At 58.6% G+C, this 20,625-nt stretch overlaps 1 protein-coding gene across 1 annotated transcript; it reads left to right on the forward strand.

Annotated features, from left to right (window-relative positions):
• Positions 1–1,480: 1,480 nt before the first annotated feature.
• On the forward strand, positions 1,481–19,319 carry MAP2K3 (mitogen-activated protein kinase kinase 3). Its single transcript, NM_001083693.1, is given in 12 exon segments — positions 1,481–1,683; positions 10,249–10,315; positions 10,591–10,639; positions 11,378–11,491; positions 11,588–11,707; positions 12,131–12,247; positions 13,126–13,177; positions 14,259–14,386; positions 14,816–14,893; positions 16,594–16,733; positions 17,783–17,828; positions 18,322–19,319. Coding segments are annotated over 12 exon segments (1,044 nt in total). The 5' UTR covers positions 1,481–1,634; the 3' UTR covers positions 18,406–19,319.
• The last annotated feature ends 1,306 nt before the right edge of the window (positions 19,320–20,625 follow it).

The following is a 20,625-nucleotide window of genomic DNA, read 5'->3' on the forward strand; positions in this document are numbered from 1 at the left end:
GGAGGCCTATGGGATGAAAGGGACCAGCTCCAGGAATCATGGTGGAAGGTTGGAGGGGAAAAGATGTACCAGGCTGAGGGAATAGCAGAGGCACAGGCCACAGGGTAAGACGGGTATTCATGTGCACAAGGGGCAGCACTGAGAACCCGCTAACAGTGCGGAGGGAGCACAAGTCCCAGCAGTTGGCAGGGGCCTGAACCCAGAAAACCCACCGGACCAGGCTTGCAGTCCTGGTGGGGAGGTGTCTGTGCTGTTGCCCATTTTGCAGGTGGGTAAGCAGCAGGTCCCGAGGTCACAAGACCCGTTTGGGACCAAGTACTCTGGGCCACTCCAGACACCCAGGAGTGGTGAGCCCGGGTCAGTTTCCCATAGGAAGTTCACAAACACTTGCTGGGCATCTAGTGAGTGCCAGGCCCTAAGCCAGGCACTTGTGAGCTCACATTCATGAACCCATTTCAGAGAGGTTGCCCTGTCTCTGTAGCACAGGTATGTCAGCAGGCATGGAGATGCTCAGCACCCACCTCTGAGTGGCACGGTTGGCATTTGAACTCATAACCTGCTGAGTCCATAGCTCCTGTCTTTCTGCCCACGCCCCGGGTGCAGGAGGAAATAATGATAATAAGGAGGCCTCACCTTATCTCATCGGGCCTCCTCATCACTGTGAGGGTGGGCCCTGTGGCCACCTCATCTTACAAACGAAAAGGCTTCAAGCCTTTCTAGGAGGTGGTGGAATCTGCTTCCCTCACGTGAGGCGCCTGGCAGGTGACACACTCATGCCCACGTGAAGCGAGGGACTGACCCCGTGACCTCTGCTAGACTGTTCATTCTAGTGACCTGGTCCCCGTGCCAGATTGGTGAGTGGCTCTTGAAATCCCCCAGGCTCCACGTGGGAGCAGGAGAGAGGGCTGGTCCGTCCGTAATGAATAGTCAACAAACACCTTCTGAGTGTCTGCGGAAGCCTGAGTCCCTTCCTTTCAGCAGCGCCTGGAGGCGGGGACGCGGAAACAGGCTCCGGGGTGACATGACTTGCCCAGGTCAGCCTGGCCAGGAAGTAGTCAAAGCGGGATGTGATCTCGACCCCACCAGGGGGCGGGCGCACTTTGACGCCCGCAGCACCCACTTTTCCGCTTCCCGGGCCGCAGCTGGGCGGGCCTGGGGTACCCAGGATTTCTGGGCACTCCAGCCTGCGCGAGCGGGGCGGGCCCAGGAGTGGGCTGGGCTGGTTTCCTGACCGGCAGCGGGAAGGACCCGCCCGGGCTCCGAGGGGCGGGGCCTGACGGGTTTCCCGGTGAGGGGCGGGCTTGACAGTCTGTGGGAGGAGCCACGCCCTGGGCCAATGGAAGGTGAGGCTTGAGTTTGACGGGCAGGCCCCCGACGCCGTTTGATAGGCAGGGGCCGGGCCCGGAGACTGGAGGGCCAATGGGTTCGCGGGGCGGGGCCTACGTCGGCGCCGTCCCGCCGGGGCCCTGCCGCACTGCCCAGTCTGGCCCCGCCGCCTGCCGCGGACACGTCCGTGTTGCCGCCCTGCCCGCCGCCCGGGCCACCCGCCCGCCCGTAGCCATGAGCGCGCTCCGCCCGGGCCGAGCCCGCCGCCCCCTGGACTAGTTCTGCCGCCGCCCGGACCCGCCCGCACCATGGAGTCCCCTGCCCCGAGCCCGCCCGCCGGCGTGCCCACGTCCAAAGGTAGGAACGCTCGGGCTGCGGACCCGACCTCTGCGCGGTCTCCCGGCCGGGCCCGCACCCGGGCAGCTTCCCGGCCTGGAACCCCTCCCTGATCGGTTCGGGCCCAGCCCGAACTCTGACGAAGGTTTCGTTCTGATCACCCCACACCAGGTCAGAAACCTTGCTTGGACCTCCCCATTTGGACCTTAACTGCAGCATGGACAGGAACAAACGCTCCCAGTCTGGGTCCCTCAGTTGGGACCCAGGTGGGATTCACTCCCATCTTGCACCCAGCCCCCCTCCACTCCTGCGTCCCAGGGCTGTATCCTGGCTGGGGTTTAACTGCCCTTCTGGGGATCTCTCTGTAAACGCCCCCTCCCATGTGGGTGTCCTGGCTACAGTCCAGCTCAGATCTCCCCTAACTCTCCCCCAAGGCTCTCCATCCTAGTAGGCCCCACATGGCCCCTTTCCTGGCCGTCCTTCAGCCCTGTCTCGGTGAGGGGGAACCTCTCTTGGCCTCCCATCACACCTTACTGCATGGCCTCTCCACTGGCTCCGCTCATCTGGACTTGCAGGCTTCTCTTTGTACTGGGGGAGCTCATCTCCTCTTGTGCAGGGTTGATTGCTACCAGGTCTGTCCCCGCTGTCTGTGGGTCCAGGGCCAACTGCCAGGCGGTTGCTGGCTATGCAGTGGTCTTGCTTTTGTCTTCTCCAAGCAGCCGGCCTTCTTGGAAATTTTTGTGAGGTGGCGGCTGCGGCAGCAGGATTTGTCATGCAGAGGGGGAGGACGAGACTTGGAGGGTGAAAGGGGGATTTTTTTTTTGGCAGGAAAAGGATAGGATGTTTTTGGCATGTCAGAGTCTCAGAGGGCTGGACTGTGTGAGAGATTTCCAAACCGGACGCATCCGTAATGAATGGGCTGCCCCCGCCTCCCTAACCTGCTGCTTCACGCCAGCAGCAGGAGTGTCCTTATCACACCTACCTTCCGTGGACTTCAGGCGTAGGATGTGAGATAGTGAATACTAAAGAGTTCTAGGCAATTGTGGGTGATGACGATGAGAAGCGCTTAGCAGACAGTCTGACTGTGTTACTGTTACCATTTTTCTTGCTGGAAAGGCCCCAGCCATGTGGGATCCAGGCCTTGCCTCTCCTGGTTTGTAGCTGCAGAGTGAGGAGGAGAAAGGTAACAGCTGGCCCTTAGGGGCCCTAATCAGGGGTTACCCCTGCCTCTGTCTCTCTGGGTGGGGCCGGGGTGGCAGCTGGAGCGCTTATGGGATCCCAGGAAGGGTGTGGGTCCTCCTTCCCTGCTGCTGTTCCTGGTGGCTGCAGTGGCTGTGGACCCGAGCCCAGCCGGCCAGGTGGAGGGTAATTAAGTCTTAACCTAAGTGGGAGGCTGGGTCCCTGACCGCTGCCTAGCTACTGTGAGTACCCAGCAGGGACTTGCACTGCGCCGACCTCGTGGAGCTTGGGAACCGGGAAATCAGACATTTCTCTTCCCCAGCTCCAGGTGTAGGCCTAGCCTGGCCAGGCTGTGAGACCTCAGGCAGGTCCATGATCCTCTCTGGGCCACAGGGTTTTCAGGGGCAGAAAGAAGAGATTGGAAACAGTGTTTGTTTTTGAAGTCCCTTTCTGCTGTTCCAGGCAGGGGACGCCTCATCAAAATAAAAATTAAAGTTGCAAGGTTGGGAAGCGAGAGGAGTCAGGTGTATGAAGGAATAAAGCACTTTGGGGCAACACTTATATGCTGTGTGACTTGAGCCCTGGTATTGTCTTCTCTGAGCCTCTCAGCAGAGAGAGGGCCAGGATGAGTTTCCAGTTTGTGGGTCTGGATAACAGATGATGTTGAGTGGGTTGGATGGAGGGTCAGGGGTCTACTCAAGGCCCAGGGACACCCTTAACCTCTTTGGAGTTTGTGGCAACACGTGGCAGGAAAGCCACAATACCCCCCCCACCCCGAAAATCCCAAACTTTTCCTGTGTGCCATGCATTCACCCATTTATGGTTCACAGCCTCATTCACAGACAAGGAAGCTGAGGCTCAGAAGTGTTCAGCGCCTTGCCTGAGGTCACACAGCTGTGACAGATGGAAGTGGGGTTCTAGGACTCAGTGCCCAGTGCTCCCCTGTGTCCCTTTTCTGTGCTGGGTGCTTGGGCTGAGCTGGTGGGACACTTCCCCTTCCCCCATCACACCTCTGTCCAGAAGCATCTCCTTGAGTCCATGCCTGACCTGGAGGATGGCCTGAGCCAGAAATGGTGCCTTATGTGTACACAACCCTTTATAGCTGGCACACTTTATGCTCACTGCAGTGAGGCCCATTTGATAGGTGACAAAACTGAGGTCAGACAGGAGGAGTGGCTTGACCTAGCCCTTCTCATAGTGATGTCTTTCTTCACGCCTTCTTGAGGAATTTGGACCAAGCAGGGTGTGGTTGGCACCTGACCTTAGAGAGCTTTACCTCTGAGCTTCCTGCCCTGCAGGGGTGCCCTGTCCTGCCTTCCCTGCCACTGGCCTGGGGAGTTTCCAAGAGTGCATGAGGCCCCAGGCCCCGTAGCCCTGATATTTTCCCAGCCCCCTTGCCCACAGGCCATCTCTGCCTGGGGTCAGAGGCTGAGAGCAGCCAGGGTCAGAGGGCAGGGGCACGTTTGGATAGCACAGTCTGGGTCTGCTGCCTCCAGCCACATTTGTCCTTGGGGTGCCCCCAGCTGCACTGTGAGTGCTGCCCCCATGGGCACTTCCTGGTTGATCCTCCTGTGCCTCCTGCTGCCCCCTGGGCACACTGAGGCTGCAGGCGCACAGTGTCCTGGCCCTTCCTGCCATGTGGCTGCCCTCCCCTACCCGTCCTGTCCCTGGCTCTTGGAAAGATTGGAAGGTGGCATCTTGGGGACTTCCCCCACCCCTGGCATGACGCACAGGAAACTGTCTATCAGCCAGCCTGTGGCTCAGGGCCTGAAGGGAGCAAAGTTCTCAGTCACTTGTGCGGGGAGAGGGCCGGGGCAGCAGGAGGCTTCCGGCGGGTGAGTCAGCGGGCACTGGGCACTGACTCACTCTTGGGGCATGCCAGCCTGCCGGCTGCAGCTTAAAGGGCCAATGCCTGGCTGCTGGTGGGTGGGAGGGGGGCTGAGTCCCCGCCTCATGGGCCGGCCTCTGGTCCTGGGTTGGGCGTGGAGGCGGCCCCCTCCCTGGACCTGGTACGGGGTGGCTCCAGACCCCTGCTCCTGGCCCCTCGCCCATCCCCCCAGAAACTTCCTCTTGCTCATGGAGCTGGAGCAGGTGGTGGTGACTGTTCACTGCCCTCGGCCCAGGGGCTCCTCCTGCTCAGATGTGCAGCTGGGGGCTCCGGGCTGCAGAGGAGCAGAGGTGCCCTGAACTCCCCCAGAGGCGAAGACTCTGGTCAGATCCCAGCCCAGCCCCCCCGCTGTAACGCTGGACGTCCACTGCCCACTGTAATGCTTTCAGTCCCCTGGCAGTGCCCAGCTCTCAGATGCAGGCCTCAGCTTCTTCACCTGCAGAATGGGTATGGGAACCCTGCATGCTGGCAGCTGTGAGGATGTGTGTAGACAGCCTCATCCCCCTCGCTAGTACCAGGTACAGGAACAACAGAGACTGCCCTCTGCCTATGAGGAACCTCAGTGAGACAGGAAGTGGGCAGAGCCTGGGCTCAGGGGTGGGTGGGCCTGTGTTCAAATTCTGACTCGCTCCACTGCTTCCCAGCTTCCTCAGGTGCCCTCTCTGACCCTTAGTCTCCTCTTCTGTAAAGTGAGAGTAACCAACCCCCTATCTCAGAGTGGTGGTAAAGGTGGGAGATAGTGTTTGTCAAACAAATGTCATCTGTTATTTTCTCGTTGTTATGGTGGTGGCAGTTGTTCGTTGGTGGATGAACAAACAGAATGGGGACCTTGATGGTGGACTTTAAGCCTTATGACATGACTTTGGCTGCAGCTGGCACCTGCCAGGCTCTGGTCCCCACACTGGAGCCGGGAGCTTCATGGCCTCTTGGGCCTTCCTGGGGAGGGCTTGTGGGGAGCAGAGAGAATGGGATGGTTGCCTCCCCCACAGTGTAGGGCATGTGGCACCAGGAGTCAGAAGAGTGGGAGCCTCCTAGGCCAGCCGCTCAGTGGGCAGAGCCCCTTCAGGGCCAGGCAGGGCACTTGCTGTGGGTATGCAGGGTTGGGTGAGGACTCTCTTGACCGGGGAGCATCCTGGCTGGAGAAAAGGAGGCGGTGGAGGAGTGATTCTGAGGGTCCAGCTTCAAGGTTCGCCACTGAGCTGATGGGGAGCAGCTGGGAGGTAGGGCCTTGGTGGCCGTGGGGAACATTGTCAGTGTTTTGGGAGGGGTCACTGTTGGGCTGCAGAGGAAGAACAACACACAGAGAGCCCCGTGCCAGCTGGATGGGGGAGATGGGGTGGGCCTGCCCGGAGCTCAGCTCTGCATGCTGGAGCTCATCGTCTCTAGGGACTGTATCTGCCTCCCCTTGGCGGTGCCTCTCAGAGGTGCCCACAGCATTGTCCACGTGAGTCAGGCTTCTTGCCCAGATGCTTCTGTGGTTGCTTCCCCCTCAGTGGCTCTGGGGACTCCTGCCCCCCGAGAAAGGGTCACCAGACTCACCCTGATGGGGACAGGTGCCTGTCACCCTCCCCATGTCCTGAGGACCCCTCTCTGGGGTGTCACTGCAGGCTGAATGGACAACCCAGGGGTTGTCCTGGCTCTCTGGGAGGCTGTGTCCAGTCACCCTTCCCCCCCCCGGTGTCCCTCCAGGCAACCCTGAACTGTCCTCCTGTGGTGTGGGGGCTGGGTCTGCAGCCGCTGCTGATGCCTACCAGCAGGTGGGCATCCGTTCTTTTTGTGTGTTTTAACTGCAGACACCACAAGATTGTATAGAATGTACCTCTGCATTTTAAGAAACAAAGAAAAGGGAATTCTGTGCTCCTGACACTCAGCTAAAAAATATCTCACATTTCTGTGCCCCTGAAGCCCTTCAGTGTCGCCTCTTTCTGATAACTGTCCTGACTTTTGTGCTCATCATTTCTGTATTGTTTTAAATCGAGCCCTAAGGTACATGTGGTATATTTAGGTTCACTGACCTGCAGGAGTCCTGGGCCAGCATCCACACCGTGGTCTGTGAGGCCAGCGCTGGTGTATGGTGGCCGGTGGGGAGAGGTTGGAACTGGCCGGCAGTGAGGAACTGCACCATGGGGGTGATACTGGGGCCTCTGTTGAGGGTCAGCGTGTTAACATGTGGAAGCACTGAGCGTGTCTCAGCGTCTCCAGCTGTTATTGCTTCAAGTGAATCTCAGGTTCCCAGTGGTACAGTGTTCCCCCTGGGCAGCTGTACCACCAGCCCTGACTTTCATTGACTGCATCATTGTGTAGCTTCCAGGGTTTCTCTTAAGATTTTCACAAGCGAATGGTGCAAGGGGACAAGTGAAGGGCCTCGTGTGTCAACAGAGGTGTCTGGGCGCCATCAGGGAGTGTAAAGGGATGCACTTCAAGCCGGGTGTCTGGGGGCCAGCAGCGGAGACTCAGTCCTGGCCAAAGGGCCTGACCCAGGCGGCCCTGGGCCCACTGCTGAGCATGTACCCTGACGGCACAGCCCGCAGCCCCAGAGCCGAGTCTCTACTCACTCCACACTTGCCTTGGCTCTTGTGCAACCCTGTCGCCAAAAGCAAGGCTCTCTCTGCGACAAGTTCAAATCCCACCTTTGTGCCTTACAGGCTGGGTGGTCCTGGGTAAGTCCCTCCCCTCTCTCTGAGCCTCAGTATCCTCATTCATACAGTGGGGATGAAAAAAAGCACCTGCCTGTCGTTGTCAGATACAGCACTTAGAGCAGCGCCCAACCTGCATTGAGCTACGTCCCCACCTCTGTACCTCCAGCCCAGGCCTGCTCAGGACCTGACTGGGCACCTGGAGCCTGCCCCTAGCACAGGGGTGTGCCAACTGCCCAGCCATGACCTCAGTGTGGAGTGATTTCATCCCGTTTTACAGACAAGGCAACATGGCTGGTTGTCGGAGGTGGGGGCCTCTCTCTAACGCCCCCTTGTCCATGATAGCAGCAGCCTGCCACTCACATGCAGGCCTTTCCTGTCTCCTCTAGGAGTCACGATGCCCCTGGAGGAGAAGCTCTTCGATTCACCTCACTTAGGGAAACCAGGGCTCTCCACTCCAAGGAGTCTCCACAGCCAGGCCCACATCTGCCACAGCGCCCCCAGTGCTGAGCCCACAGGGAGCACCAGGCTGGGCTGGGGCCGCTCAGCCCAGCAGCTCTGCCTGCCCCCCCGCTCCTGCCCACCACCCCACAGTGGCGAGGTGGCCACTTGGCCACATGCTGGCTTCCTAAGTCCCGGGACCCCACCTCCCTTGTGCCCCCACCTCCTGCGGCCCTTCTCATCTGCAGAGTCCATGGGAGGGCCCCAAGCCATCCAGCTCACAGCCTCCATCCCCTCAGCACTGAGCAGGCAGGCCCTGAGGCCAGATCTGAAGACATTCAGCAACTTGGGGTGCTACTGGCATCTGCGGGGTAGAGGTGCCACCCCACAGGCCAGGATGTTCCAGCACAGGACGCCCAGCCTGGGGAGACAGGCCCACAGATGAAGGGGGCCTGGGGCCCCCCTGAGGAGAGGCTGCAGGTGTCTGCCCACCCACCCCAGGCAGATGCTGGAGGCCCTCCCAGAGGTGGGTGGTTCACCCTGCTCTAAGTACAGCTGGGCCTGGGCCTTGTCTCCCCAGGGGCACTGATGCTCCTGCCCGTCACTGGATGGCAGTGCCGGCCCCCCCACCGCTGGACCCAAGCTCAGGGGCCCATCTGGGTTCACAGATGAGGTGCTGAGGCCATACAGCAGGGTGTGCTGGAGGCTCGATCCAAACCTGGTCCAGAGGTGGCTTCAAGAGGGTGTGCACACCGAGGCAAGGGGTGCAGGCCTTGGGCGGGAGCCTGGAGGAGGCACTGGGCCGCAGGAGAGGTGTGTGGTCACTGTTTCTGCTCCAGGTGGTCTAGTTCCAGGGCTGCCCAGTGCTTGCGATGCCCATTCTTCTTCAGCACCAACTGCAGGCCGGGCACCGGGCCACATTCTCAGGTGGCCGAGAGCCGGGGACATGACTGCTTGGAGAGGTGACCCCTCGTCGGTTCCCAGGAGGTGTGGGCTGAGGAGGTGTTGCCTTGGGGCTCAGGCCCATCCAGCTCCTTGGGGAGGGGAGCGGGCTTCCTGGGGCCCTTGATGTTGGCAAACTTTAAACAGCAAAGGAACAAACTGTGCAGGTGTGGAGAGAGTGGGCCTGGCCAGAGCTGGCCCTGCTTGTGCCTCAGGGAGTCCTGTCCAGTGCCTGGGCCTACTCCCGGGAAGGTTGGACCCTGCTGGTCCCCTCTCACCTCACGCCCTCCTAGCTGGAGCTGGGGACAGGGCTCCTCCCAGTGGGGAATCTGAGGCCCAGAGGCATGAAGCCTGCCTGGGGCGGTAGGCAGGGGTGAGATGAGGCCTTGGGTCCAGCTTCAGGCCTGAGTCCGCCCTGCCTTGACCCCTGTAGGCCTGCTGGGCTTATCTCCCCCGCCAGCCCCCACCCCCTCCACACCCCCAGTCAGCCGGGAGTGAGTTGGGGTGAAGTACTGATGGTGTCAGGTGTGACTGTGGGTCCTCATGCTTCTCCACCTGGGCCCTTTCTGGGGCAGCTGAGGCTGAGAGAGGCCAGGGTGCATGCACAGGGGGCCTGCACACGGGGTGCCTGCACACACGGGGCCTGCACACGGGCGCCTGCACACGGGGGCCTGCACACACAGGGCCTGCACACAGGGGGCCTGCACACGGGGGGCCTGCACACACGGGGCCTGCACACGGGGGCCTGCACACACAGGCCCTGCACATGGGGGGCCTGCACACGGGGTGCCTGCATACACGGGGCCTGCACACGGGCACCTGCACACATACAGGGCCTGCACACAGGGGGCCTGCACACGGGTACCTGGACACAGGGTCCTGGCCCATGGGCCTGGCTGTGAGTAATGCCCGTTAGACAAAGCCCCGCTTGCTGGGTGGCTTCAATACTGGACTTCCTGTCTGGTGGCTAGAGCCCCATCTAGGTTTCACAGGGCTGGTCCTGCTGCGGCCGCAGATGGTCGTCTTCCTCCCTGATGCATGTCTTGTCTCTGTGTCCAAGCTTCTCCTTTTTAAGGAGCCTGTTGTGTTGGATCAGGGCTCCACTTTGTGACCTCACTGTGACCTGGTCATTTCTGTAAATCTCAAGTAGGATCATGCTCAGAGGTACTGGGTGTTGGGACTTCAGCTTTCACTCTTCAGGCCTGGGAGTGCAGGGGCCTCATGGGGGCTGGGGAGCAGGCTCATCTTCCTTGGGGGTGCTGTCTTTTCTCAGATGACCGTGGAGTGACTGTTTCAGGATGACCGGCGGGGCTTGGACCCTCTAGCCTGGGCTGGACATGTCCTCTGGGTGCCTGGAGGCCTTGGGGTCCCATCCTGGCACTGACCACAGTGGCCCTTGGCATCTGTGTCTGTGCCGGGCCCCTGGGACCTGTCCCTCTCTGTACCTGGGGATGTTGGTTGACCAGTGATTGACTGCATGCTCCCTTCTCTCCCTTTTAGGAAAGTCCAGGAGGAAAAAGGATTTACGAATCTCCTGCATGTCCAAGCCGCCGGCGCCCAGCCCCACGTGAGTTGGCCTCAGTTCCTCTGGCACTGCCTGGAAGGCCTCCTGCAGGGGCTAGTGTTGGGGGCCAGGCCGCCTGTGGGCAGCATCTCCTCTAAGCAGCTGTGGGGGCCATGTGCCTCGCATGTCCTCTCGGAGCCCTCCTTGCCCATCTGAGGGCGTGTACATGTGACAGGCCATGTGCTGCCCCACAGATGCTTGGTGACTGTGGTGGGGGGTGGGGACCCCCTTGAGAGGGCAGAGCTCTCTGGGGCTCACGCCTCCACTCTCTCCTGCAGGCTCCCCCGGAACCTGGACTCCCGGGCATTCATCACCATTGGAGACAGGGTAGGTGTCAACAGACCCTAGGAGGTGTCTGTGGGTGGAGACACAGCTGGGCTGTAGAGGGGGCCTGGCTCCTCGATGCTGACCAGGTGGCCCATCTGGTGGCTACCTCCTGGGCCCTGGGGAGCTGGAGTCACGGTGCTGAGTGTGCAGATCCCTGGCTCTGCCCAAAGGGCCTGCGTTTCACTGGCACCTCCTGAGGCCAGTGGTTCCCTTGGGAAGCCGGGCTTGGAGGCCGTGTGCTGCCCACAGGACATGCTTAGGAGTCTTGTTCATCCGCCTGCTTGCTTCCTCTGGCAGCAGGTCAAGAGGGAGGGTAGACGACCAGGGCCTCGCTACTCCCTGGGAGGCAAGGCCGTTCTTTTGTCCTGTCTGTGTTCCCAGAGCCTGAAACAGGGACTTACACGCCATAGGTGATGAATGAGTGAGTCTGGCCACCTGAGAGGGTAGGGTGAGAGGAAAAGGGCATCTCTTTAGGACCCAGCACCGCTGGGAGCATTTCCCAGGCTGATGTGCTGACACCCTGTAGTAGCCTTCCTATGTAGGTGCTGTGCCTGTTTTAGAGAAGGTGAGGGGAAGCTCAGAGAGGTTACGTGACTTACCCCAGGACACAGCAGAAGTGGCTGGTGCAAGACTTGAGCACAAGTCTGACTGGCTGGCGATTCTCTTTCTGCTGCCCCAGCATCTCCACTGGTGCCTGACTTGGCCCCCCTGAACCCTCTCTCCTTTCTGTCCCCTAAGAACTTTGAGGTGGAGGCGGATGACCTGGTGACCATTTCAGAGCTGGGCCGAGGTGCCTATGGGGTGGTGGAGAAGGTGCGGCATGCCCAGAGTGGCACCATCATGGCCGTGAAGGTGAGCACTGTCCCCGACCCAGGGCCATCAGAACTGGGGGCACCTGGGGCTGCACCCCTGCCGCCCGGGCTCTGACCGCAGCCCCTCCCCCCGCAGCGCATCCGGGCCACCGTGAACTCTCAGGAGCAGAAGCGCCTGCTCATGGACCTAGATGTCAACATGCGCACGGTGGACTGTTTCTACACCGTCACCTTCTATGGGGCCCTCTTTAGAGAGGTGAGGAAACATGGCCAGCCTCCCCACTGGCCGAGTCAGCTGGCAGGGAGCCCAGGAGCTTGGGGTTACCCCAGGGAATGCTGCACCCAGCCTTCTCAGAAGGCTATCCTGGATGGGGCGTGGGGGTTGGGGACAGTATGTTGCCGGTGAAGAGACCCATCGGCCAGGGTCAGAGCTGGGATGAGCCGTGGAAGTAGGAATCTGACGGGGGAGAGCCAAGGTGACAGTCGGGGGAGGCTGCCATGTGGACCCAGCAGTGTAGGCGAGCCTTGTCGGGGAGGGGCTGGGAGGTCAGAGATCCCCTGAGGGCTGAGGGGTGGAGGTGTGTTGGGGGCTGGCCGGCTCCATGGGGATGGGCATGGGAGGATGCTGGGCCAGGTAGCCCTGGGCGGATGTGGCTGAGCTGTGGCTGTCCACCTTCAGGGAGACGTGTGGATCTGCATGGAGCTCATGGACACGTCCCTGGACAAGTTCTATCGGAAGGTGCTAGACAAGGGCATGACGATCCCAGAAGACATTCTCGGGGAGATCGCTGTGTCTGTAAGTGGGGTTGAGGGGGTCCCAATGGTAGTGTCTTGGGCAGAGCTGGGGCCCCGGTGTAGCCTTCAGCTGTGGTCCTGCAGCTGGGCAGCTGCCCTTGGAAGCCCCAGGTGCCCCCACCCTGGAGCAGAGTCTGCTCAGGAGACCCCGGGGACCCTGGAGCAACAGAGATTTGGCAGAGCCAGGATCTCTGGGCCTTCCTGTGCAGCTCCTGAGTTTTGAGGCCACAGAAGAGGACTTAGTGTTCACAGCTTCCTTATCCTGAAGATGCTCGGAGGCAGCTCGCAGAGGCACGCAGTCAGGGGAGAAAACCACGGGTCTGCCTCTTGAGCTTGCGTGTCAGGGCAGGCGGCTCCCTGGGCATGAGCACCCAGCAGCCAAAGCAGAAGGGGAGTGGGGTCTGTGTACCTGTGGTCCTCATCCCTGACCACAGCTGCGAACATGTAAACTTACCCCCCAGGGCGTTGAGTCAGAATCTTCCGGGTGATTCCTGTGGGGAGTGGCTCTGAGCATGTAGCCCAGTGACTGCTAGTAGGGGAGGGGGGTGGATGCAAGGAGGCTGCAGAAGGGCCAGATTCTACCCAGGAGTCTGGTGGAGGGAGGGACAGCACTCTGGGGGTTCATAAGTCAGACTCCCCAGGGTCTTGGTCACATCACCTGAGACCCTGGCCCATTCAGAGCAGTGTAGGAACCAGGTATATCAGTATCAGGGTGGCCAGGACACCCCAGCAAAGGCTGGGATGTGGGCGGGAGCCTCAGGTGGTGAGGGGCTGGGTGTGACCTGGGGAAGGGCGACAGACAGCCCTGGGTGGGGAGTCTTATGGCTCTGTCACTGTTGATGCGACCTGTTTCTCCCCACTTCCTATCCCACACACCAGATCGTGAGGGCCCTGGAACACCTGCACAGCAAGCTGTCCGTGATCCACAGAGGTCAGTGCCTGGGCCGGCTGGTGAGGAGGGGCCTGGCCTCACACACACGTTCCCGCGGTCCTGCCGGGCCTGCGATGCTGAGGCTCTGGGAGGCGACAGGCTGTGATGTGCCCGTTGGGTCCGGGCCGCTGTCCACTCCTCTCAGCCATTCCCGTCAGCCCCCAGGCCCGTCCCAGTTTTGTTCCCTGGTGCTCAGAGCGCGGACAGGGTGGACCTTCATCCTGGGAAAGCCAGCCCATCTTGTCTCGACGTGTTGTTTACGTGTTGAGGAGCGTGCTGCACGAATCCGATCATCGTTTACACTGGGTCACGCCCACCCTCCCCTCCCTTTCTTGCCCTGTAACGCCCCAGCCCCTGACTCCACTGATTTTCTCAAGGGGGTTGGTTTTGCTTGTTCTCAGCCTCCCAATTGGGCTAGTGATTCTGAGACTTGGTGGGGCTGTGTGTGTCCTGCCTGTCCCCTCCCTCTGTGTTCTGAGGGGTCTGCTTTTCCACACGGAGTTCATTAGCCCACTCAGTGGTCCCCGGGTCACTGCTGTTGGCAGGTTTTCGTGGACCCTTTGGGCGTCTCTCTGAGCCCCTGCAGACGTCCTCGTAAAAGGCAGGAGGGATGCGCGTGTATCCTGTGCGTGTGCTTGCTGGATGGCCCCGCTGTGCCCCCTAGCTCACTCCGTGTCCACTCCGTGTCCACTCTGTGCCCGCTCCGTGCCCACCTTGAGTCCTGGGGCTCCGGGTTTTCCCACAGACCCGCCTCCTGTGTTTGAGCGGCTGCCTTGTGCTTCCTGGCCAAGACTGCTGGCCCCTCAGGGTGGATACTGGGTGGTTTACAGTGCTCATACTGTTAGTGATGGGTTCCCTGCATCTGGGTGGACCCCAGAGCCAGAGGTTGCACTGGTAAGTGGAGGCTGAGTCCCAACTGTGAAGCTGCAAAGACATGGTCCTGGGGGAAGCCCTGGTGGAGCTAACTTCTCTCCCCACCTATGGCTGGAGGCCGGGGCTCCTGACTGTGTGGCTACCAGCTCTGACCTGGGCAGTGGGGGCCAACAACCAGTAGCTGAAAGGCGTGTCCTACTTCTGGCAGATGTGAAGCCGTCCAATGTCCTTATCAACAAGGAGGGCCACGTGAAGATGTGTGACTTTGGGATCAGTGGTTACTTGGTGGATTCCGTGGCCAAGACAATGGATGCTGGCTGCAAACCCTACATGGCCGTAAGTGGTTCCCAGGTCATGCCCAGAGGAAGCAGCCAGGCTTAGGCACCTAGCTGTGTCCTCCTGCTCCATCAGGAATGAGGCCTCCCCAGACCCCGAATTTCCTTCTAGAGGGAGTCTCCTTCTCAGCCCTCTCCACCCCTTTCTGACTGGCCCCACGGTGTCCATTTGGATGATAGGTTTCACCTCAGGGGGGTGGCTGGTGGGGCCTGCGAGAGTTGCCGATACCCCAAGGTGGGACCCCCAGGTGTGGCAGCTGTGTGGCAAGACTTAGGCTTCCACCTCGAGACCCGGGCCCTCACCAGCCTCAGCTTCCACACTTGCTCTGGGGGAGGTAGGATGGGTGAGCACTGGCCCCTAAGTTTTTGTGGGGGGCAACCAGACCTAGCTGAGGGGGACTGGGTGACCCTCCTCTGGCTTCTCTTCCAGCCTGAGAGAATCAACCCAGAACTGAACCAGAAAGGCTACAATGTCAAGTCCGATGTCTGGAGCCTCGGCATCACCATGGTACGGCCTGGGGCACCCTTGCTGGTCAGGTGGAGCACAGGTGGGGGCTGTGCCAGGTCTGTGGGCTTCTGAGGGCCAGATAGTCTAGCCTGGACAGAAGGGTTGGTTGGCTTCACAATGTGAGAAGAGACAGTGCCATCAAAGATTATGGTGTCCTCAGTGGCGTGTCCGCAGATGCCTCACGCCCTCCCTGGGTTAGGGCAACGTTATGCCGCTCTCGTCGGTGATGACTTCCTGTTGGACTTCCTCAGGGCTCGTGGTGCTCACTGAGAATGCACAGCCAGCCCCAGACCAACTGGCTCCCTGTGCACGAGGGCTTCACAACAGTGGCGAGGCTCAGTGACCTGCCCTACTCATTTTTGCTGCTTCTCCACGTTTACTCCCACAAATAATGCCATACTATGTGTCTCTATGCCCAGAGGCTGCTTCTGTTTTCATTTTTTGAGCTCTTTTAGAAAAAATTACCAGGAGAGAAATGACTAGGTCCAAGGTTTTTGTCCTTAAGCTGTTTTCGTCCTTAAGTTCTGGTGGCCACTGCATCCTTCTCTGCAGCCCAGGCAGGGTCCTCACTCCTGTGTGCCGGAGTCAGTGGAAACTATAGGGAAGAAAGGCTGTCTTGGCCCTATGAAAATCCAGGGTCATAGCCATTCCCGCCACACTGTGTCACCTCCATCTGCGGGCCTGTTTGTGTCTTGGCTGGAGGGGAGCCTAGAGCCTGATGAGAAGGTGCTTTTTGAGCACAACTGGTGACCTGTTTGGGTGCGTCTGCTTGAGTTGAGGTGTCTCCTGTTTATTATGGTGATCGCTTGTCAGGGAGGTGGACCTGAGTTTTCATGTCAGCAGTCAAAATTGGAAGCAGAGTTTGTTGTGAGCCAGCCATTCTTTCCTACAAATGACTCCTGCAGGCGAGGCATGGGGCACAGGGAGATCTGGGTCTAGTAGAAGCGATTGAGGCCATGGCAGCCTTGTGTCCAGGGAGTCGAGGAGAAACAGTGGCAGGATCAGAGTAGAAAGGCTTCCTGGAGGGGGAAGCATTGGAGGTGGGGTTCCCAGGCGTTGGTGGCTGGGTGGTGGGGGCTTTGTGGAGGAGAAAGGGCTGCAGACTTCATTTCCTAATGGGGCCTGGTAGATTGCTGCACAGCCCAGAAGATGAACCTCTCAGTCTAACATTCCTCCTGCAAGCTCATGAGAATCATTTCATTTCCCGCTTGCCTTTTCAGTAATAACAACAGCCCACATAAACGGCAGCAGACGCTAAGGTGTTGCTGAGACATTAGGGAGGAGGGAGTGGTTTGTGGGGAACTTCGAAGCTGATCGCTCTCCTAAGGCGCTTTGCTGACAGCGGCTTTATGGGGAGCACCCCAGGCTGCCAGCCCTCTGATTTTTCCAGGTTAGCTGGAACCTGGGTTTTAATGCAAAACCTTCTGAATTCAGATTGTTTGAAAACCTGATAGCCAAGCCAGTCAAAACTCAGGGTTGAATTTGTACCATGAGCTATATAGTCTTTGCTGGCTGGGACAGAAGAACTAACTCCTCTGTCCCTTGGCTTTCATCTTTGGACTGATGTCACCTGTCAGCCCCTTACCCTGCCTCACAGTCCAGCTCTGGCTGCTGGACTAGGACAGGCAGGATCTTTGGAGGCTTTGCTTCCGTGTGGGAGCGTGGGTGTCTCTGACCCAGCAGTGCTATCTCCACTGCAGATCGAGATGGCCATTCTGCGATTTCCTTACGAGTCCTGGGGGACCCCCTTCCAGCAGCTGAAGCAGGTGGTAGAGGAGCCGTCCCCCCAGCTCCCAGCTGACCGTTTCTCCCCTGAGTTTGTGGACTTTACTGCACAGTGGTGAGTCTCAGCCCGGCTCAGACCTGAGGGTCTCCCTGAGCCCAATGAGTACCCTTCCCTGCCCTGGCCAGATCCCATCCTCCCTGGGCCCGGTCTCCTTTTTGAGCAGATAAACCCCAATAACAGCATGAAAATAGTAGGCAGAAATAGAGTATAAGGATAATTTGACAAACTATGGTCCTGGGAAGAGTTTTTAATACAGTTCCTCTAGAAATGGACAGATGACATAGATCAAAAAGAAAATGAAGAGTATATGGAGGATTTAAATGCACAGTGAATTTGCTTTTGTTGATGTTTAGAACTTTGTATCACATTAAAGAATGCCCACAAGATCCTTATAAAGATTAATTATGTTTGAGATTACAGAGGAAATAAGGGAAAAGGCAGGAGGTAAAGTCGTATAGGCCACATTCTCTTAACTATAATTAGATGGAACAGAAAATACAAACTATAGAGAAAAAAGCTACAAGGAAATTAAAAGTAAATTCTTCTAATATACTCTTGGGTTATAAGAGAGATCTAAAACATAAAATTATAAAGTAGTGAGAAGTGAAGACTGAGAGTATAACATACCAACAGCTTTGTGCTGTGGCCAGAGAGACGCTCAGGGGAGAATTCACAGCCTTTCTTTCTTTCACTGGAAAATAAGAAAGTCTGAAAACAGGTGCGCCTGGCAGACAGGGTCATTCTCTCCCAGCACCCATGGTAAGGAACTTCCTCTCTCGATTAAGGACACCAAGCATATGATGGTTAATGGTAGCATTTTAGTACTGGGATCATTGGAAATCTCCTAGGTCACTATAGAGATAAGAAAGCTCACACCCCAGGAGGCAAAGAAACTTGGTCCAGTCTCTGTGGTGGGCACCATGGATCCCACTCTGCCCTTGGAAGCCCCCAGGACAGGTCAGTCCTTTCTTTCCTGAGCCTCGGGAGCATGTGTGTCTCCTTGCTGCTTGGGCAGGGCTGAGCCCAGCCTGACTTGACTGGCCTGGATGGGCTGGACTCACTTCCCTGCCATCCTGGCCCCAGCATACCCTGTTCTCTCCTAGCCTGAGAAAGAACCCCGCGGAACGCATGAGCTACCTGGAGCTGATGGTGAGTGTGGGCGGGGCTCTCTGGGAGAGGGCTGCCTCTATGCACAGCAGTGGGCAGCTCCTCTGGCTTGCCTCTGCATTCAGAATTCTTTGAGGAACTTTGTCGTTCATTCTCTCATTCACTTGTGTACTCTGGCTCCCTCTTTCACCCTTCATGCCAGGCTCTTGGAGTGGGGCAGAGGGCCAGCAGGGCAGGTGGGCCATTTTATTTGGAGGTGTCGGGAGGTTTTGCAGGGGAAGTGGGCCTCAAAGGATGAGTGAGGACCTCCTCGCCGATGGAGAGGGCACTCCACTTGGAATGCCCATTGTGGACAGAGTCCTGGCGTGTGAGGCAAGAGCAAGTTGAGGGTGGCAGTGAGAGAGCTGAGGAGGAAGCCTGAACACTCTCTACCTGGAGGGCCTCCGAGGGCAGGGGTGCTGGAAGGGTCGGGGTGCAGGTTAGGACTAGGAGTTGGCTGGTTGCCCTCCAAGGTGACTGCCTTCTGTACCCTCAGGAGCACCCTTTCTTCACCTCGCACAAAACCAAGAAGACTGACATCGCTGCCTTCGTGAAGGAGATCCTGGGAGAGGACTCGTAGGGGCAGGGCTTGGACCTTCTCCAACTGTCTGTTGGGGCAGTGCTTGCCCACACCCATAAGCTACTGCCGCCCTGGCCTGGGCACCCAAGAGGAATCCAGGGGGCTGCTCCTGCCTGACAGGCAAGGTCCCAAGTGCCAAAGAACCAGACCATCGGGGACCCCCAGTGCCTCTGCCCCTGCTGCTCCAAGGACCCCAAGACTCTAGACTTGGAGGGGCCTGATGCCCCTCACAGAGAAGGCAGCCCTGCCTTGTGCAGGCCACTACCTTGGCTCAGCCCTGGATGCCACCCAAGTTGTATATTTTTTTATCTCTCGACTGAATGGACTTTGCACACTTGGCCTAGGCTGGCCACACCTCTCTCCTGGCATTGGTGAGGAGACCCAGCATGGGGATGAGCCACGTGAATTCCCTGGAGCCCCCACAAGGCAGGTGCCAGAGCCGCCGAGGCCTTCACCCCAGCACTGGCAGACGGGGCGCTAAGGGCACCGGGGTCACCTTGCCCTTGCCTGCCGCCTCTAGGGGTGTAGTTTCACCTTTATTTTTTTAATTTATCTTCCTGATTTTTTCTTTCGCTTTGTGGGTTTGGCTGGTTTTTCTTGCATGGTTTGGAGCCGATCACTTTTCTGTCACCTGCTAGGGGACCAGCAGGCTAAGACCTGCCCTGTCTGCTCAGGCTAGGGTCTTGGGAGATGGGCCTAAGGTCTCCACTCAGAGAGGTGCTAGGGGAGCCATCCAGCTCATTCTCCTTGGGGACCGGCTTGAAGGGGGCTGTGGATTTGCTTTTGGTATTGTTTAAATATATATATATATATTTTTTTTTTTTTTGAAGAAAGGACTGCCTGTCCAGGGTCCTGTCCCTGATGGGTTGGGGCAGTTGGCTGATTGCTGTTTTAATTAAAAAAAAAAAAAAAAAGTGGGGCAAAAGGTTGTGTGACTGTGTGTCGGAGGTGTGAGCCCTCCTGCTGCGCAGTGGTGGCTGGTGGCTCTGAGGCACAGGGCCAGGCAGCATGGTCAGGGGGGCCTCTGACCTTCCAGGGCTGTGTGCTTCCACACGTGAGGACACGAGGCTGCCTCCAGACTGTGATGAGGCTCCAGGCCCTTGCTGGACGCTGGACAGAGCGCAGACTTGGGCCTGGTCCCCAGGGGCACTGACGAGTGCCTTGTCAGGTGCTGCGCCTGGGCTGGGCGGCCACCTCACTGAGGGTAATTTCATTATCCCCAGCTCACAGATGAGTCCAGAGAGGTGAAGTAACTTGTCCAGAGTCACACAGATCATGATTGGAGAACTAGGCTCTGGGGCAGAGGGAGTGGGGCAGCTGGAGGACGGCCCCCTTGGCAGGGTTCTCACTCTGTGATCCTTGAGGCCTGGGCTGAAACTCTCTTCCTTCAGACTGAAGTAGAAGGGAATTTACTTGCTCACATAAGCGGAAGTGTGCCTGGCTTCAGGCACCGTGGAATCCGGGAGCCAGGTTAATCTCCTGTGGAACTTAAATCCACCTTACTTGTTTTCTTTGTCTCAGTTTTGTACTCCCCACTTGGGGCCATGTCAGGACTCAGTAGCTGCTGCCAGCTTAGCAAAGTGTTCCAGAATTGCTGAAGCCCCAGGACTGGCTCATCTCGGCTGGGAAGGGTCACAGGCTCATCCTCATGCCCATCTTGGGCAGCAAGGATCCTGCTCAGGAGACTTCTCTGGCCTGCACACCAAGATCTGAGAGCAGGGCCTCACTGGCCCTCTAGGGGAAATGGCATGTTCCCACAGGAGACACGGATCCTCCTGGGGTCCCTCTTTCCTCTGCCTCTATCCACCAGCCTCCCATCTTCAGTTCAGCCAGAGGCGAAGTGTGACTTTCATGCCCAAGGTTGGCCTCAGCCTGGGACAGCCTCTGTGGGTAGTCCTCCTGGATGCAGCGTTTAACAGCCTCAAGCTCCATCTGGGCGGGGAGGCCGTTCTCACCTGGGGGGTCTTTGTGACTGTACCCTGTGCCTAGAACGCCCCTTCCCACCTTCTGTGGGTCTCTGCTTACCAGCTCCTGACTCCTGTGACTTCCCCAGGGAAGCCAGCCTGCACATGGCCCCATCGATGTACTAATCTGGGCTAGTTAGACCCGCCACTATCGTGTGCTCAGTGCCGGAAGCTGCGGAGCGGGGAGCGCCCCACCTGTGATCAGTGGAAACACTAATGAATGAACACGTGAGAAAGGCCTGAGGGCGTGGTCCTG

Source organism: Bos taurus, chromosome 19 (assembly GCF_002263795.3).
Source record: "Bos taurus isolate L1 Dominette 01449 registration number 42190680 breed Hereford chromosome 19, ARS-UCD2.0, whole genome shotgun sequence".
NCBI lineage: Eukaryota > Metazoa > Chordata > Mammalia > Artiodactyla > Bovidae > Bos > Bos taurus.